This window comes from Panulirus ornatus, chromosome 33 (assembly GCF_036320965.1).
Source record: "Panulirus ornatus isolate Po-2019 chromosome 33, ASM3632096v1, whole genome shotgun sequence".
In the NCBI taxonomy this organism is placed as follows: Eukaryota; Metazoa; Arthropoda; class Malacostraca; order Decapoda; family Palinuridae; genus Panulirus; species Panulirus ornatus.
Genome location: NC_092256.1, coordinates 23,869,736 through 23,888,800, shown reverse-complemented (window position 1 = coordinate 23,888,800; position 19,065 = coordinate 23,869,736). Strand labels below are relative to the sequence as shown.

At 38.6% G+C, this 19,065-nt stretch overlaps 1 protein-coding gene across 8 annotated transcripts in view; it reads left to right on the top strand.

Annotated features, from left to right (window-relative positions):
• Positions 1 to 18,054, top strand: part of DEF8 (differentially expressed in FDCP 8 homolog) — a 69,788-nt gene extending 51,734 nt beyond the window's left edge. For all 8 annotated transcript variants that reach the window (XM_071682004.1, XM_071681999.1, XM_071682003.1 and 5 more), the window contains 2 exons: positions 7,622 to 7,843; positions 12,381 to 18,054. In XM_071682004.1, the coding sequence (XP_071538105.1) occupies positions 7,622 to 7,843; positions 12,381 to 12,575 (417 nt within the window). In that variant the 3' untranslated portion in view covers positions 12,576 to 18,054. The remainder of the gene's footprint in view (positions 1 to 7,621; positions 7,844 to 12,380) is intronic.
• Positions 18,055 to 19,065: the final 1,011 nt, after the last annotated feature.

Genomic DNA, 19,065 nt, shown 5'->3' with positions numbered 1-19,065 from the left:
CCAGAACTCTTTCATAAAAATTGGTCATAGGTTAATTATAAATAAATAGATTAATAGAAATACACATAATTAGACTTCGTTGCCCTGCATTACAAATAAACAGTTATAGCCAAGCCCCACAGACCTTTTCATTGTTTCTTCCGACAGCTTCACTTGCCGTGGTTCAGTCCATTGACAGCACAATGACCTCAGTTTATCACATTGCTCCAGTTCACTCAATCCCATACACACCATGCACTTTCCTTCATGATCAGGACCTAAGCACTCTAAATCTTTTTCACTCCAACCATCTCCAATTCAGTTTCCCTTCTTGACCACTCCACTTCTGACACATTTATCTTCTTTTTCAACATCTTCCCACTCATTCTCTCCATATAGCCAAACTATTTCAGCACACCCCCTTCAACTTTTTCAACCATACTCTTCTATTACCACACCTTTCTTTTAACCTCTCATTTCTTACTTGATCATCCCTCCTCACACCACACATTTCTACAAACATTTTATTTCCAACACATTTACCCTCTTCCATATATTCTCATCTAGAGCCCATGCCTCACGTCTTTACAGCACCTTTGGCACCACTGTATCTTCAAACATGCCCATCTTTGTCCTCCCAGATATTGACATCTCTCTAGGAGTGGACTTAGCAGCAGATGGAACCAGGGAAATGGAAGTGAGTCACAGGGTAGGGGAGGGGACAAAGGTTCTGGGAGCAATGAAGAATGTGTGGAAGGAGAGAGCATTATCTCAGAGATGGGTATGATTGAAGGAATAGTGATTCCAACAATGTTATATGGTTGCAAGGCGTGGGCTATAGATAGGGTTGTGTGGAGGAGGGTGGATGTGTTGGAAATGAAATGTTTGAGTTCAATATGTGGTGTGAGGCAGTTTGACCAAGTAAGTATTGAAAGGGTAAGAGAGATGTGTGGTAATAAAAAGAGTGTGGTTGAGAGAGCAGAAGAGGGTGTATTGAAATGGTTTGGTCACCTGGAGAAAATGAGTGAGGAAAGATTGACAAAGAAGATATATATATATCTGGTGGCTGATTCATGTGAGAAACTGCAGAAGCTGGTGACTGAGTTTGGTAAAGTGTGTGAAAGAAGAAAGTTAAGAGTAAATGTGAATAAGAGCAAGGTTATTAGGTACAGTAGGGTTGAGGGTCAAGTCAATTGGGAGGTAAGTTTGAATGGAGAAAAACTAGAGGAAGTAAAGTGTTTTAGATATCTGGGAGTGGATCTGGCAGCGGATGGAACCATGGAAGCGGAAGTGGATCATAGGGTGGGGGAGGGGGCGAAAATTCTGGGAGCCTTGAAGAATGCGTGGAAGTCGAGAACATTATCTCGGAAAGCAAAAATGGGTATGTTTGAAGGAATAGTGGTTCCAACAATGTTGTATGGTTGTGAGGTGTGGGCTATGGATAGAGTTGTGCACAGGAGGGTGGATGTGCTGGAAATGAGATGTTTGAGGACAATGTGTGGTGTGAGGTGGTTTGATCGAGTAAGTAACGTAAGGGTAAGAGAGATGTGTGGAAATGAAAAGAGCGTGGTTGAGAGCGCAGAAGAGGGTGTTTTGAAATGGTTTGGGCACATGGAGAGAATGAGTGAGGAAAGATTGACCAAGAGGATATATGTGTCAGAGGTGGAGGGAACGAGGAGAAGTGGGAGACCAAATTGGAGGTGGAAAGATGGAGTGAAAAAGATTTTGAGTGATCGGGGCCTGAGCATGCAGGAGGGTGAAAGGAGGGCAAGGAATAGAGTGAATTGGATCGATGTGGTATACCGGGGTTGACGTGCTGTCAGTGGATTGAATCAGGGCATGTGAAGCGTCTGGGGTAAACCATGGAAAGCTGTGTAGGTATGTATATTTGCGTGTGTGGACGTATGTATATACATGTGTATGGGGTGGGTTGGGCCATTTCCTTCGTCTGTTTCCTTGCGCTACCTCGCAAACGCGGGAGACAGCGACAGGGTATAAAAAAAAATATATATATATATATATATATATATATATATATATATATATATATATATATATATATATATATATATATATCTCCCTGAGGCAGGGGAGAAGGAATTCTATCTCCATATTCCCTGCATGTCGTAGAGGACTACTAAAAGGAGGGCTGGAAATACTCCCCTCCTGTTATACTTTCCAAAAGTAAATAAGCCTGGGTATTGTCTTAATTAGCTGTTTCATCATTTAATAATTACTTATTGGAAAAACTATAGATTTTTTTTATCTTATAAATGAAAATTGTATATTTTTATTCATAGTTTTATCCTTAAGAAATGAGAAAAGTGTACCAAGTTAGATAAGGGAGATAATTCTTTTTTAAGTATTATGAAAAGAAAATTTTCCATATTTTTCAGTATAAATACTTTTTTCACTGAAAAATGGCCATTCATACATCTGTATTTTGACAGAAAATGCTTGGTGTGAACCAAGACGTTGTGACTACACAGGCCTCTACTACTGTCCAGCTTGCCATTGGAACTCCCGAATGGTGATGCCAGCAAGAGTTATACACAACTGGGACTTTGAAGAACGGGTAGTGAGCAGGCAGTCTAAGCAATACCTCCTCCTGATGAAACAGAAGCCAGTGCTTCATCTAGAGAAACTAAATGCTTTCCTTTTTAAATTTGTTGAGGAACTAAATACTGTGAAGGTAATGAATCTTGTCAGGTTAAATTTTAAGTATTGATAAAGAAGTCTGAGCTAGTTGATAATTTTTTTGTCATTTGCCCTGTAGCAAATTTTACTTTCTGATAATGATTGGACTTCCATAGGTTGCATATACAGTGCTGCACTACATGATGGTCTAACACATCATTAAACTTTGCCGTATGCTTCAGAGCCAGTTTTCTTTCATTATCGTAATTCATTTGTTCCTTAATGCTTTTGAAGTCTTTCTTCATCTACAAAACCTTGCTTTTCCATATGTTAGCTGAGTGCAGGTAATTGTCATCTGGGTAAAAAGTAGCAACAAAAAGTGAAAGAAAAAGCCAGGAATTATTCTTCTCAGCTACTTTTGACAATGTCTGAAGGAAAATAGTGATACTGTTTTTTTATAGCTGAGAAGGCACAGGTAGCTAAGGCCCTAATCAGGGCCGTCCCATTAACGATATATGTATACATTTGGACGATTTTTGCAGGGAAAAAATGCAATTGAGTGGGAGACGTATAAAAGAAAGAGACAGGAGGTCAAGAGAAAGGTGCAATAGGTGAAAAAAAGGGCAAATGAGAGTTGGGGTGAGAGAGTATCATTAAATTTTAGGGAGAATAAAAAGATGTTCTGGAAGGAGGTAAATAAAGTGCGTAAGACAAGGGAGCAAATGGGAACTTCAGTGAAGGGCGCAAATGGGGAGGTGATAACAAGTAGTGGTGATGTGAGAAGGAGATGGAGTGAGTATTTTGAAGGTTTGTTGAATGTGTTTGATGATAGAGTGGCAGATATAGGGTGTTTTGGTCGAGGTGGTGTGCAAAGTGCGAGGGTTAGGGAAAATGATTTGGTAAACAGAGAAGAGGTAGTAAAAGCTTTGTGGAAGATGAAAGCCGGCAAGGCAGCAGGTTTGGATGGTATTGCAGTGGAATTTATTAAAAAAGGGGGTGACTGTATTGTTGACTGGTTGGTAAGGTTATTTAATGTATGTATGACTCATGGTGAGGTGCCTGAGGATTGGCGGAATGCGTGCATAGTGCCGTTGTACAAAGGCAAAGGGGATAAGAGTGAGTGCTCAAATTACAGAGGTATAAGTTTGTTGAGTATTCCTGGCAAATTATATGGGAGGGTATTGATTGAGAGGGTGAAGGCATGTACAGAGCATCAGATTGGGGAAGAGCAGTGTGGTTTCAGAAGTGGTAGAGGATGTGTGGATCAGGTGTTTGCTTTGAAAAATGTATGTGAGAAATACTTAGAAAAGCAAATGGATTTGTATGTAGCATTTATGGATTTGGAGAAGGCATATGATAGAGTTGATAGAGATGCTCTGTGGAAGGTATTAAGAATATATGGTGTGGGAAGCAAGTTGTTAGAAGCAGTGAAAAGTTTTTATCGAGGGTGTAAGGCATGTGTACGTGTAGGAAGAGAGGAAAGTGATTGGTTCTCAGTGAATGTAGGTTTGCGGCAGGGGTGTGTGATGTCTCCATGGTTGTTTAATTTATTTATGGATGGGGTTGTTAGGGAGGTAAATGCAAGAGTTTTGGAAAGAGGGGCAAGTATGAAGTCTGTTGGGGATGAGAGAGCTTGGGAAGTGAGTCAGTTGTTGTTCGCTGATGATACAGCGCTGGTGGCTGATTCATGTGAGAAACTGCAGAAGCTGGTGACTGAGTTTGGTAAAGTGTGTGAAAGAAGAAAGTTAAGAGTAAATGTGAATAAGAGCAAGGTTATTAGGTACAGTAGGGTTGAGGGTCAAGTCAATTGGGAGGTGAGTTTGAATGGAGAAAAACTGGAGGAAGTGAAGTGTTTTAGATATCTGGGAGTGGATCTGGCAGCGGATGGAACCATGGAAGCGGAAGTGGATCATAGGGTGGGGGAGGGGGCAAAAATTCTGGGAGCCTTGAAGAATGTGTGGAAGTCGAGAACATTATCTCAGAAAGCAAAAATGGGTATGTTTGAAGGAATAGTGGTTCCAACAATGTTGTATGGTTGCGAGGCGTGGACTATGGATAGAGTTGTGCGCAGGAGGATGGATGTGCTGGAAATGAAATGTTTGAGGACAATGTGTGGTGTGAGGTGGTTTGATTGAGTAAGTAACGTAAGGGTAAGAGAGATGTGTGGAAATAAAAAGAGCGTGGTTGAGAGAGCAGAAGAGGGTGTTTTGAAATGGTTTGGTCACATGGAGAGAATGAGTGAGGAAAGATTGACCAAGAGGATATATGTGTCGGAGGTGGAGGGAACGAGGAGAAGTGGGAGACCAAATTGGAGGTGGAAAGATGGAGTGAAAAAGATTTTGTGTGATCGGGGCCTGAACATGCAGGAGGGTGAAAGGAGGGCAAGGAATAGAGTGAATTGGAGCGATGTGGTATACCAGGGGTTGACGTGCTGTCAGTGGATTGAATCAAGGCATGTGAAGCGTCTGGGGTAAACCATGGAAAGCTGTGTAGGTATGTATATTTGCGTGTGTGTGGACGTATGTATATACATGTGTATGGGGTGGGTTGGGCCATTTCTTTCGTCTGTTTCCTTGCGCTACCTCGCAAACGCGGGAGACAGCGACAAAGCAAAAAAAAAAAAAAGTATATATATATATATATATATATATATATATATATATATATATTATCCCTGGGGATAGGGGATTAAGAATACTTCCCACGTATTCCCTGCGTGTCGTAGAAGGCGACTAAAAGGGGAGGGAGCGGGGGGCTGGAAATCCTCCCCTCTTGTTTTTTTTTTTTTTTAATTTTCCAAAAGAAGGAACAGAGGGGGCCAGGTGAGGATATTCCAAAAAAGGCCCAGTCCTCTGTTCTTAACGCTACCTCGCTAACGCGGGAAATGGCGAATAGTTTAAAAGAAAAAGAAAAGAATATATATATATATATATATATATATATATATATATATATATATATATATATATATATATATATATATATATACTATCCCTGGGGATAGGGGAGAAAGGATACTTCCCACGTATTCCCTGCGTGTCGCAGAAGGCGACTAAAAGGGAAGGGAGCGGGGGGCTGGAAATCCTCCCCTCTCGTTTTTTTTTAATTTTCCAAAAGAAGGAACAGAGAAGGGGGCCAGGTGAGGATATTCCCTCAAAGGCCCAGGCCTCTGTTCTTAACGCTACCTCGCTATCGCGGGAAATGGCGAATGGTATGAAAAAAAAAATATATATATATATATATATATATATATATATATATATATATATATATATATATATATATATATATATTATCCCTGGGGATAGGGGATTAAGAATACTTCCCACGTATTCCCTGCGTGTCGTAGAAGGCGACTAAAAGGGGAGGGAGTGGGGGGCTGGAAATCCTCCCCTCTCGTTTTTTTTTTTTTTTTTTAATTTTCCAAAAGAAGGAACAGAGGGGGCCAGGTGAGGATATTCCAAAAAAGGCCCAGTCCTCTGTTCTTAACGCTACCTCGCTAACGTGGGAAATGGCGAATAGTTTAAAAGAAAGATATACATATATATATATTCTTTCTTTTAAACTATTCGCCATTTCCCGCGTTAGCAAGGTAGCGTTAAGAACAGAGGACTGGGCCTCTGAGGGAATATCCTCACCTGGCCCCCTTCTCTGTTCCTTCTTTTGGGAAAAAAAAAGAAAAAAGCAAGAGGGGAGGATTTCCAGCCCCTTGCTCCCTCCCCTTTTAGTCGCCTTCTATGACACGCAGGGAATACGTGGGAAGTATTCTTTCTCCCCTATCCCCAGGGATATATATATATATATATTTTTTTTTATACGATTCGCCATTTCCCGCATTTGCGAGGTAGCGTTAAGAACAGAGGACTGGGCCTTAGAGGGAAAATCCTCACCTGGCCCCCTTCTCTGTTCCTTCTTTTGGAAAATTAAAAAAAAAAACGAGAGGGGAGGATTTCCAGCCACCCGCTCCCTCCCCTTTTAGTCGCCTTCTACGACACGCAGGGAATACGTGGGAAGTATTCTTTCTCCCCTATTTTTTTTTTTTTTTTTTTTTTTTTTTCAATTTTCCAAAAGAAGGAACAGAGAATTGGGCCAGGTGATTGTATTCCCTCAAAGGCCCAGTCCTCTGTTCTTAACGCTACCTCGCTAATGCGGGAAATGGCGAATAGTTTGAAAGAAAGAAAAGAAATATATATATATATATATATATTTTTTTTTCTTTTTATTTATTATACTTTGTCGCTGTCTCCCACATTAGAGAGGTAGCACAAGGAAACAGATGAAAGAATGGCCCAACCCCACCCACACACACACACATATATACATACACGTCCACACACGCACATATACATACCTATACATCTCAACGTATACATATATATACACAGACATATACATATATACACATGTACATAATTCATACTGTCTGCCCTTATTCATTCCCATTGCCACCCTGCCACACATGAAATGACAACCCCCTCCCCCTCGCATGTGCATGAGGTAGCACTAGGAAAAGACAACAAAGGCCACATTCATTCACACTCAATCTCTAGCTGTCATGTATAATGCACAGAAACCACAGCTCCCTTTCCACATCCAGGCCCCACAAAACTTTCCATGGTTTACCCCAGACGCTTCACATGCCCTGGTTCAATCCATTAAGAGCATGTCGACCCCGATGTACAACATCGTTCCAATTCACTCTATTCCTTGCACGCTTTTCACCCTCCTGCATGTTCAGGCCCTGATCACTCAAAATCTTTTTCACTCCATCTTTCCACCTCCTGTTTGGTCTTCCACTTCTCATTCCCTCCACCTCTGGAAGTGCAGAATGGATGAACATGAACCAAAATGCCTAAACAGGGTTCTGTATGAGCCACATACTTTCAAGGAGTATCTTTTTCTTTAGTTATAGTTAGGTATAGAGATAATGGATTGTAAGATGTATATGTTGATATGTTTATTGTCTTGAAAAGTTACTAATGATTTTCTTTTACCTGTGTCTCAGAAACTTAGAGAAGATATCCTCATCATGAAGCAGTATTTGAGCACTTGTCGCACTGCTCAAGAATCTCGGATGCTTCGGCAGCTGGAAGAGCGCCAGCATTTTGTGGAAAATGCACAAATGTACTCATTACAAGATTTGGTGGACGTTAATTCTGGTGTACTAGTGGACTACCTTAAGAAAATTCATAGTAGTTTCTCATTTCACATCAAGAAAGAATGCTTGGTAAGTACTCTGTTTTCCCTAAACTTGAGTCATACTAATTTGCTTGTAACTTTGAAGTACTATACTACAAGATGCAATATTTTTCTCGTATCTTCATGGAGGGTGCTGTTAAACTTAAGGACTGCAGCTTCTTAATTTTGAAAAATATCTTGTTTATTGGTATGCTTGGTGAGGGGGACTGAAGAAAATTTATTTGAAGAATGAGAAATTTTTCAATAGGCCAAGACCATCTTACCTATTCTTCATAAGTCTACCTTTTTTAGTCACCTAAAGCTTAAGTAATACAATATGAAACTATCCCTGTATACTAAATGATCCAGTTCCCCCTGTCTCAACCACGCCTTTCAATCCCTGCACATTCAGGCCCCACAACTCAAAAATGTTTTCACTCCTTCCTTCCATCTCCAAATTGGTATCCCCCTTCTCCTTGTCCTCTCCACTTCTGAGGCATATATGTCCTCTTTGTCAATCTCACTTTCAACTGTACTGTTTTTATTACCACACCTCTCTCTTACTTCTTTTATTACTTACTTGATCAAACCACATTTCACAACACAGTAGCCTTGCATGCCCTCTTCAGCTGTCTCAACTATGCTGTTTTTATTACTACACCTCTATCTTACCCCTTTTATTACTTTATAAAACCACCACACACAACATACTGTCCACAAACATTTAATTTCCAACACAGCCACCCTCCTTCACACATTTACCTTTACAACCCATACCTCGCATCCATACATCGCTGTTGGGACTAGCATACCTTCAGACATACCCATTTTTGCCCTCCCAGGTAATAACTTCTTTCCACACATTCTTCATGCCTCCCAGAACCTTTGTCCCATCACCCAACCTATGACTCACTTCCACTTCTGTGGTTCCATTTGTTGCCATATCCACTCCTAGGTATCTAAAGCACTTCACATCCTCCAAATTTTCACCATTCAGTCTCACACCCCAACTAACCTGTTCCTCTACCCTGCTAAATCTGATAACCTTGATATTATTCACATTCAGTTTTCTCCTCTAACACACTCTTTCAATCTCAACACCAACTTCTGCAGTTTTTCATTTAAATCTGTCACCAGTGCTGTATCATCAGCAAACAACAGCAGACTCCCTTCCCAGCCCTCTCATCCTTAACAGACTGCATACTTGCCCCTCTCTCTAAGACTCTCACATTTACTCCCTCACCACCCCATCATAGATAAATTGGACGACCATAGTGACATTATATGCCCATGCCATAGACCAACCTTTGCTTGAAACCATTCACTCTCCTCTCTTCCTACTCATACACAAACCGTACACCCTTGATGAAAACCTCTGCTTTTAGCAGCTTTCTTCCCACAACATATATTTCTGAGACCTTCCACAAAGCATCTTTTTCAACCCTGTCGTATGCCTTCTTCAGATTCATAAATGCAGTATAAAAATCCATCCGTGTGTCTAAATATTTCTCACACCCATTCTTTAAATTATATGCCTGATCCACATATCCTCTACCACTTCTGAAACCATACTGCTCCTTCCCACTTTGATGCTCTGTACATGCCTTCACCCTCTCAGTCAGTACCTTCCTATATAACTTACCAGGTATACTCAACATACTTATACCTTTTGTATGAACACTCACTTTATCCCCCCTTGCCTTCATACAATGGCACAATACATGCATTATGTCAATCCTCAGCCATCTCACCATGGTCCATACATAGACTGAATATCATTACTAACCAATCATCAACACAGTCACCCACTTTCTTCATAAATTCAACAGCAGTGCCATCCACTCCAGCTGCCTTGCTGCATTTCATCTCACTTAAGGCTTCCACCACCTCTTTTTAATTCACCAAACCACTTTCCATTACTCACTCTTTGCATACCACCCCAACCAAAACACCCTACATCTGCCATTTAACAATCCTCAGCCATCTCACCATGGTCCATACATACACTGAATATCATTACCAACCAATCATCAGCACAGTCACCCACTTTCTTCATAAATTCAACAGCAGTGCCATCCACTCCAGCTGCCTTGCTGCATTTCATCTCACTTAAGGCTTCCACTACCTCTTTTTTCTTCACCAAACCGCTTTCCATGACTCACACTTTGCATACCACCCCAACCAAAACACCCTACATCTGCCATTTAACAATCCTTCAAAATACTCACTACCTATTACCACTTCCCCTCTTGCCCCCTTCACTGATGTTCCTGTTTGTTTTCTTGTCTTTCACTCTTTATTTACTTCCTTCCAAAAGTCTTATTCTCCATAAAGTTTACTGATACTCACCCACCCCATTTCTCATTCACCCTCTTTGACAATCCCAGCACCTTCCTTTTGACATCCTGCCACTTTCTCTTATACATCTCCCAAACATTTGCTCTCCTTCCCTGTAGGTACCACCCTAATGCTTCTATTTCCTATTTCACTAGCAAAATCTTTTCTTCATACCACCACTCACTACCCTTTTCTAATCTGCCAACCTCCCACCTTTCTTAGGCCACACGCATCTCTAGCATATGCCATCAATGCTTCCCTAAATACCTTTCATTCCTCACCCACTCCCCTCGTCCCATTTACTCTTATCTTTTGCCAATCTACTCTCAAACTTTCTTGGTATTTCTTCACACAAGTCTCCTTTCCAGGCTGTCACAATAATCACTCTCTTCTCACTCACATTGTTTCCTCTTTTTTGAAGACCTCTACAAATCTTCACCCATACCTCCACAAGTTTGTTTCCTCTTTTTTGAAGACCTCTACAAATCTTCACCCATACCTCCACAAGTTAGTGATCAGACATCCCAACAGCTGCCCCTCTCAGCATATTTACATCCAAAAGTCTCTCTTTACATGCGTATCAATTGATATGTAATGTAATGACTGCTGACCATCTCTCTTACCCATGTACATATTTATGTACATATTTATCTATTTATTATACTTGATCGCCGTTTCCCGCATCTGTGAGGTAGCACCAAGAAACAGACGAAGAATGGCCCATCCACTCATAGACACATATATATACACATAAACGCCCACACATGCACATATACATACATATACATATCAACATATTCATACATACATACACATACACAGACTTATACATATATAATCATACTTGCTTGCCTTCATCCCATCCCACAGGAAAGAGCATTGCTAACCCCTGCTTCTTCAAGGTAGCACCAGGAAAACAGACAAAAAAGGCCACATTCATTCACACTCAGTGTATATCCCTCTTTTTAAACAAGGTATTCCCATTCACCAGTCCATTTTCAGCACCCAACTCTCCAAACCTTCACCATTTCCATTTATATCACTGAATATCCCATGTGCCCCAATTTTACCCTTAAATGCTACATCATTTACTTTCACATTTAAATCACTCTTTACGAATACCCAGTGTCTTGCATCAAAATTGCTGACACAAACACTCAGTTGTGCTCAAAACTTTTGCCTCTTATGATCTTTCTTCTCATGGCCAGGTGCATAAGCACCAGCAATCACCCATCCAATTTCAGTTTTCCCGCATCATTCTAGAATTTATATCCTTCTACATTCTATCACACACTCCCACAACCCCTGCTTCAGGAGTAGTGCTACTACCTTCTTTGCTTTTGTCCTTTCACCCACCCCTGACTTTACTCCTAAGACATTTCCAAACTATTCTTCCCCTTTACCTTTGAGTTTTGTTTCAGTCAGAACCAGAAGATCCATGTTTCTCTCTACAAACATACTCATTTATGTTGATATTAAATAATTTTGCAATCCTTACAATTCAAAATGGCATCAAGTGATAGAAAAGTTAAAAAAAGCAAGTGAACTGTATATTGTATTAAAAAATTGCCCATAGGTTACATTCTCAATTTAATGGACATTCAGCATTAACGGACACCCACTTCCCCCAATTAGTCCATTAAATCAAGGGTTTACTGTATATACAAACATATTTACTTATTTACTATACTTAATCACTGTTTTCTGCATCAGCGAGGTAGCGCCAGGAAACAGACAAAGGAGGCCTGTCCACTCACATACACATCACATAAATATACATAAATACCCATACAGGCACATATGCATATCAACATATATACACATATACATACATATACACAGACATATACATATATACACATGTACATATACTTGCTTGCCTTCTTCCATTCCTGGCACTACCCCATCCCACAGGAAACAGAATTGCCATTCCCTACTTCAGTGAGGTAGTGCCAGGAAAACAGACAAAAAAGGCATTAATGAGATAGCCTTGATTAGGGTATGCAGTTGCCTTTGCTGTCTCAGCTATCTCAAAAAAGGTTGGGAAACTGTTCTTGACACTGCCTCACCTAGGTGGGTAACAGTGGACGTATGTACATGCATATATAGGTGTATGTAAATGCATATATATTTAACAGGTTGATAAGTAAGTATTAACAAAGTTGTAGATGCATACCAAAATTGAATTGCCATATTGTTTTAAGTCTCTGTGATTCAGAATTTCATATAAGTGTTATTTTCCCCTTTAGGTTTGCCAAGGCAAGGGATTCATCTGTGAAATATGTGATGTAAGTGAGATCATCTTCCCCTTTGATGGTGGTGTTATTGTCTGTAGTGGATGTTCAACAGTCCTACACCATCTTTGTTACACTTCACGAAGTAGTAGATGCCCGAGATGTGCACGACAGGAAGCAAGGCGGAAGCAAGAATCAGTAGATGAATAGTATACTTAAGAAGTATGAAAATTTTTTATATTTCTATGTTGATATATTAGGCTACGTGAAATAGGTATGTGATCAAATAAATCTAAATTTTTCTATCATTTGAACAAGTCTAGTGATTTATGTAATTCATGATTCATGTATAAAGATTTATTGCTAAAATATATAATGCCCTATAATCATACATCTTGCTGCAGTATGCATACTACATATGCATTTGGAAATTTTCCACAATTTCTACCTAGACTTTGGGTATATAGCCTTAAGGCTGTATGATATATTCCTGCATGTTTTAGAATATGAATAAAAGGAGTTTGATATGGAAGGCAGGAGTTCATCCCTGAAAAATAAAAAAGTAAAGATATTTTTGTTGTTGGTGCTTATAAAATCAATCATGCCTGCAGCTGTCTACAGCAAGTCTTTATGCACTTGATCCATCCTGTTTAGAAAGGAAAGAATGCAGTATAAAGTGTACAGAAGATAGTGAAATGAATAGACCAACACTTTTTTGTGCAAGAACCTTGAAAGGAACCTTGTACTCAATTAATTTATGAGAAAAAATTAGATATGAGAAAAAATATTTTCTTGGATAACTTATCTGTGGTAAGGCGCTGTGCTAATGTAAATCTTTGATGACACTACATGCATTTGAGTTATAGATTATAGAGAATTTTGATTTTCTCTAGGTTACAAGGTATAACACCTTTAGAATTGATTTTCACTTTTAGCAGATTTTACCTGAGTATTTTTATGTATCTCTCTGTCTTTCCATCAGTCTTGTATGTTTATCTGTCTGAAATTACCTATTTGTATGTTCTGTTTTACACTTGTAGGGTTCCATCTCTTTAACATTCTCTCTCATCTTACAACTTCTGTATGCTGTCAGTACTAACCATGCTGCTCTTGTAATAAGAAAGTACTTCTTTACATCAGTACATAATTTTGAACAACTTTCTTGCTTTATTTCATATTTTTTCCTCTGGATGGTATACCTATAGATCTCTTGAAGAACTGTTCAACATTTATGCCTTCAATATATTTTAGAATCTTTTAGGTTGTTATTAGGTCACTCCTTACTCATGTCATATGCCTGTCTACCTATTGATCTGCCTGTGTATCTGTCTGTCTGTCAGTCTGTACCCAAGAAGCTGGTTAAAACTTTCTTTAATACCTGGGTAAAACTAAAAGATGAAATGTCACGCATTCTTTTATACTTCTTTCAGCAGAGTTGTGTCGTTATTTCAGGAAAATCAGTAGTTTGTATGGCACTTGTTTGTTAGTGCCCTGTCCCCAGCTTATACCCTGCTGGATATCACTCTTTTAACTCTGCCTTTCACTTGTAAGTGACATCAAGCCTTAGAATTCCAGAAGTGTCAGGTTGGTGCTCAAGAAATCAAGAAAAACTATGGAATGTGTGTGTATGTGTGTGTGTGTGTGTGTGTGTGTGTGTGTGTGTAGGGGGGGGGGAGTCTTGCATGATCACTGGAAAAGCTCACATCCATTCTCTAGCTGTTATGTGTATTGCACCAAAACCATGGCTCCCTGTCCACATCCAGGCCCCACAGACCTTTCCATGGCTTATCTCAGATGCTTCACATGCTCTGGTTCAGTCCTTTAACAGCATGTTGACCCCATTATACCACATTGTTCCAGTTCACTCTTTCCTGTACACACCTTTTACCCTCCTGCATGTTCAGGCTCCAGTTGCTCAAAATCTTTTTTCACTCCATCCTTCCATCTCCAATTTGGTCATCCTGTTCTCCTTTATCCCTCCACTTTTGACACATATGTGTAACTGAAATGAAAAGTTTTGAGTAAGAGAAGCCTGAACATAAAACAGAAGGGTGAAAGTTGTGCATGGGAAAGGGAGAGCTGGAATGACATGGATTGAATTAGGGCATGATATGCAGCTGGGTTGAACTGTGGATAGAGGGCTGTGATTTTGGTGAATTACACATAACAGCAAGAGAATGGATGTGAATAAATGTGGCCTTTCCTCATCTATTCCTGGCGCTACCTAACTAATGTGGGAAACAGCAATCAAATATGAAAACATAATTCCTATAAATCTACATACATTATTTATGTTTTCATTGATACCTGAGCAGTGCAAAATTATTTACTGTCCTCCACCAAATTATTTGGGTTGCTGATCAGCTGAGTTGAAAAAAATAGGCAAAGGATGTGGAAACATTGTCTAAGTTCCAAGATGATTCATTACTGTACTGTTTACCATGTCTGGGATTTTTAAATGCCCAGACTGTATGTGGCAACTTTCAGTCAGCTGCCAGAAGTATCTCATACCATATACAACACTTCAGCAGTGAGTGGGCTACATATAAGTCATCACTGGACCATGAATCAGGTTTGTTTCCTTTATGACACTTGTCAGGGTATTTCAGTTGGTGTTTGTTTTGTTATTGTTATATTTATTGGATGTGTAAGTAATGGTTGCTAAAGTTTGAGGTTGATGGGGTTAGTGAAATTCTTTGTCTCAGAATGAGATTCTATGGTACTGGTTTCAACTTTTTTCTCTTAAAATCTGACTTCTAGATTCAGAAATTGACCTGTTTTAATAACATCCTTGGAAGATTTATTCTAAGAAATATTAGAAATTTGTATTTAGTCAAAACTTTCAGATTTTCTTGGTCGTACAAAAATTTTTTCAGAACCATTGTTTTTCCTTCAAGGACCCTTTAATTCTTTGACACCAAATTACATTCCTGTTTAGGTCAGGAAATTGGTTCTTCTATGCACAGCCACAGCTCTCCTCCAGAGCCTGTGAGGTGAGGATAGTGTTTTCAACCTTGTCTTCCTTAATGAACATCTCATTGGTTTAGATTGGCAAAACAAGACTTTGTCATTCAAAGAATACCCTAGTTTTCATGATGCCTCTGTTTAGATCTGGTTAACCTTCCTTTTGAGGGTTTGAGAATGCTGTTGTCAGAAGATAGTCCAAAACAGGGATCAAGTGTCATACAGGTTAGGTCTTTTCATAAGTTCCTCCTTCTCCATGCTGTGGGCATGCTCTCAGATGCTTTAGGGTTGTCTGTATTGTATGTGAAAAATTTAGGATTTGAAGGCTGAAGAACTATTTTACAACTGTAAGTAAAGCCTCTTGAACATTCTTTTATTTTCCTTTCCAGTGCTTTTTCTGGCTTCCTTCTGAAAAGCTATTTCCTAATTCTTGACAGTTATAGGTCCATTGCATGGTAAACAGTGGTTGGTGAATAAACATAAGTGAGATTGCAGGGCCTAATTTTCCTCCATGCTGTAATGTTATAGGCCTGAATAGGATGCCGTCATTGAGTTGTGTGAAAAGCATCTTTTACCCTCATATGACTTACAATGGTTAAAAAGGTAAATTTCTTGGATACATCTCATCTGAGGTGGTAAAATATGATTAAGTGCCCTCTCAGATGCTCATTTGTGGTCTGCTAATGGCATAGAAATATTTTTCATCTTTCAATGCACTCATTTTATGCACCTCTTTAAACAAAAAAAAAAATAGACTCATTTACTTTTTGTTATACAAATTTTGCAGTAATTACTGTAACATAATTTTGTAATTCCTATGTTAATAAGTTTGTAATCTCCCAAACTTAATATTTCAGATTTTTTAATAAATGCAGTGTATTGAAACAACAGTGTGAATTTGCAGTTTGTTTGTTGCAAATATCAGAACTGTTGGAATATGTGACAAAAAAGTTTCTTAGAAAATTGTCTGAATAGTCATTTTCAGTGATGGTACTATGGAAATGCAGCAGAATGAATTATTTACCAAATGGCAATAGCTCCTGAAAATGAATGCCTTACACAGGTTTACTAGTCATTTAGGACTGGTTCTGACATCATGGTATTATTTTTCTTGAAGCTACTGGATATATTTAAGATGGGAGATCTACTGCACTACAAAAGAGCAGGGATGTGTTCAGCTTTATTTTAGAGACAGGTCAGACTCACATTTGTTTATTGGCCTGAAAGCAATCTTTTTGTACAAATATTTGTACTTATTATTTTCTGAGTGTGAACGAATGTGGCCTTTGTTGTCTTTTCCTAGTGCTACCTTGCACATGTGCGGGGGGAGGGGGTTGTCATTTCATGTGTGGCGGGGTGGCAACGGGAATGAATAAAGGCAGCAAGTATGAATTATGTACGTGTGTATATATGTATATGTCTGTGTATGTATATATATGTATACAGTGAAATGTATAGGCATGTATATGTGCATGTGTGGACGTGTATGTATATACATGTGTATGTGAGTGGGTTGAGCCATCTTTCGTCTGTTTCCTTGTGCTACCTCGCTAACGCAGGAGACAGCGACAAAGTATAATAAATAAAATAAGTATTTTCTAATTAATCATTACTATTTTATGGTTAGTAAGCTTTACCCTACCTGAATCAAGATATTAGATAATATTTGTGAGTTATTTGGATTGGTATATGTTGATATTATTATGAAAGTGAGCTTTAAGTGAAGATATATGCACCTAATCTATACATATATATTTCTGTTTGGTTGTTTACCAGTAAGTATATTTAGTAAATGCCACAAAGTGAGAATAAGCTAACACTGCTCTGAATTACTGTTACCTTTAAGTTGGTCAACAGAGCAGGTGCATATTCCTAAAACTAAAGCTGCTAATCTTTTGTTGATTAGTCATTTCCTTCCACATTTTACAGCACCAGGAAAATGTAAGATTGTTCTGTTACCAAATACATTAGTTTCTTTAAAAATAATTTGTACATAGTAACATGAACTTGAACCTGTGATATATTTTGAATAGGAGAATGGTAGGTTACCTTTGTATATCAAAAACAGAATATTTGATGTATAAAACATAACTATTTTGACACTTATCTACCAAGATCTGATGATAGTTATATGTTGTTAGTGAGCAATTGAAGTACATATGATTATCCTCTAAGGATTTGTAGCTTCCCTAATATTACTTTAAGGAATGCTTAATGATACAGGGATTAGCAGTGATATCAGTGCAAAGTCTTCATATGTAAAGATTGTTAAAAATCTTTCAAATATATTATTCATTTATCTTAAGATGCCTGTGTTTCAAGTATGAGTCATAACTACATGTATTATAGAGATGCAGATATATAACTTTAGTTGATTTGAGCATTTATAGTGAAACCCAAAATTGTGGCTTTAAAGACTGTTTTATTGGTCCATATGAATTAAATCACCATAGTTCAGTAAAATTTACTTTAACACTGTGGTCAGAAATCCACTGATGGCATGTCGTGGAATACAACATATAATGAATGCCGTCTCTAGTATAGACCAGCAGCAAAAGTAAATTATTGTCAATTTTATAAATTCTACCTCCATTTTGGCTAAGGCAAATGCACCTTTATTTGGTGAAATCATTGTTGACATCTTTCTGTAAGAGATTTGTACTGTATTTACAACAATTTCCATCATATTCATCATAAATGTTGATTAAACAGACTTGTCTTGAAAGTTGTGTTTGTATCAACAGCATTTGTGATCAAGGGTGTTTTAGATATAAACATTAGCTAATAAATCAAGGCAGGGTCAGAAGAGGGAGGTAAATGCCATAAAGTGTAAGTAAGCTAATGCCCAGGTAGGACATCCACCCTAAATATTATAAACCATCCTCAGTTCATACACTAATGAAACAAAGTATTATATTAGTATCCTTAATTTCTATTATGAAACAGTAAAAATAAAGTGAAAAAAGAAATAATAAGAAAATAGAGTGTAGAACTGATTATTCCAAAGTGTCCCCTGCAGAGAATACCAACATGCATCTTAAAGTTGGGGATTTTTTTAATGCTGAATTACAAGGCAAATAAATAATTATGAATTATCATACCCAGAGAAGTGTATTATGTCCATTAGTACTGCATGACCCAAGCAAGTGATGTACTGGAAGAAGAGACTTGCCAATCTTACTAGTTTAAGTTATGCTTGACTAACCTCCAGACAGTCTATCCCAGCTACAACAGCTAAAATAACATCAAGAGGACGGAATGAAAGAAGAGAAAAATCTTGGTGATATTCTTGATACAAGGAAGGAAGGTAATGGAATATGAAATATCGGGAATGAAATTGGGATGAGTGATGGTGCCGAGATGGTTAATGAGGATCTAGGAGAGAATTTTAAGGGTTTTCCAAAACAGAGTGGGGAGGTGGAGAACTTAACAGCTGATAGTGCTGGGATATGAAATTAGATAACATTTCTAAGGACTAAAAAAAATTACAGAAAGCATTAGAGGAGGTAGACAAACTAAACAGCACTACAATGGTGCATGACTGCAAGATAAAAATGGATCATGCTTTCAATGAAGATACACATAAAGAATGGGGCCCTCAGGAAAGGCAGAAGATGGAGAAAGAGGGCAGGCAGCCCAGTTTTCGAAGTACAATGAACAATGTAATGTAGAAAGGATAAAAACTAGATGTTACAGGGGCCGAAGATTACAGAGAAGAGGTAATTGAGAAAAAGAA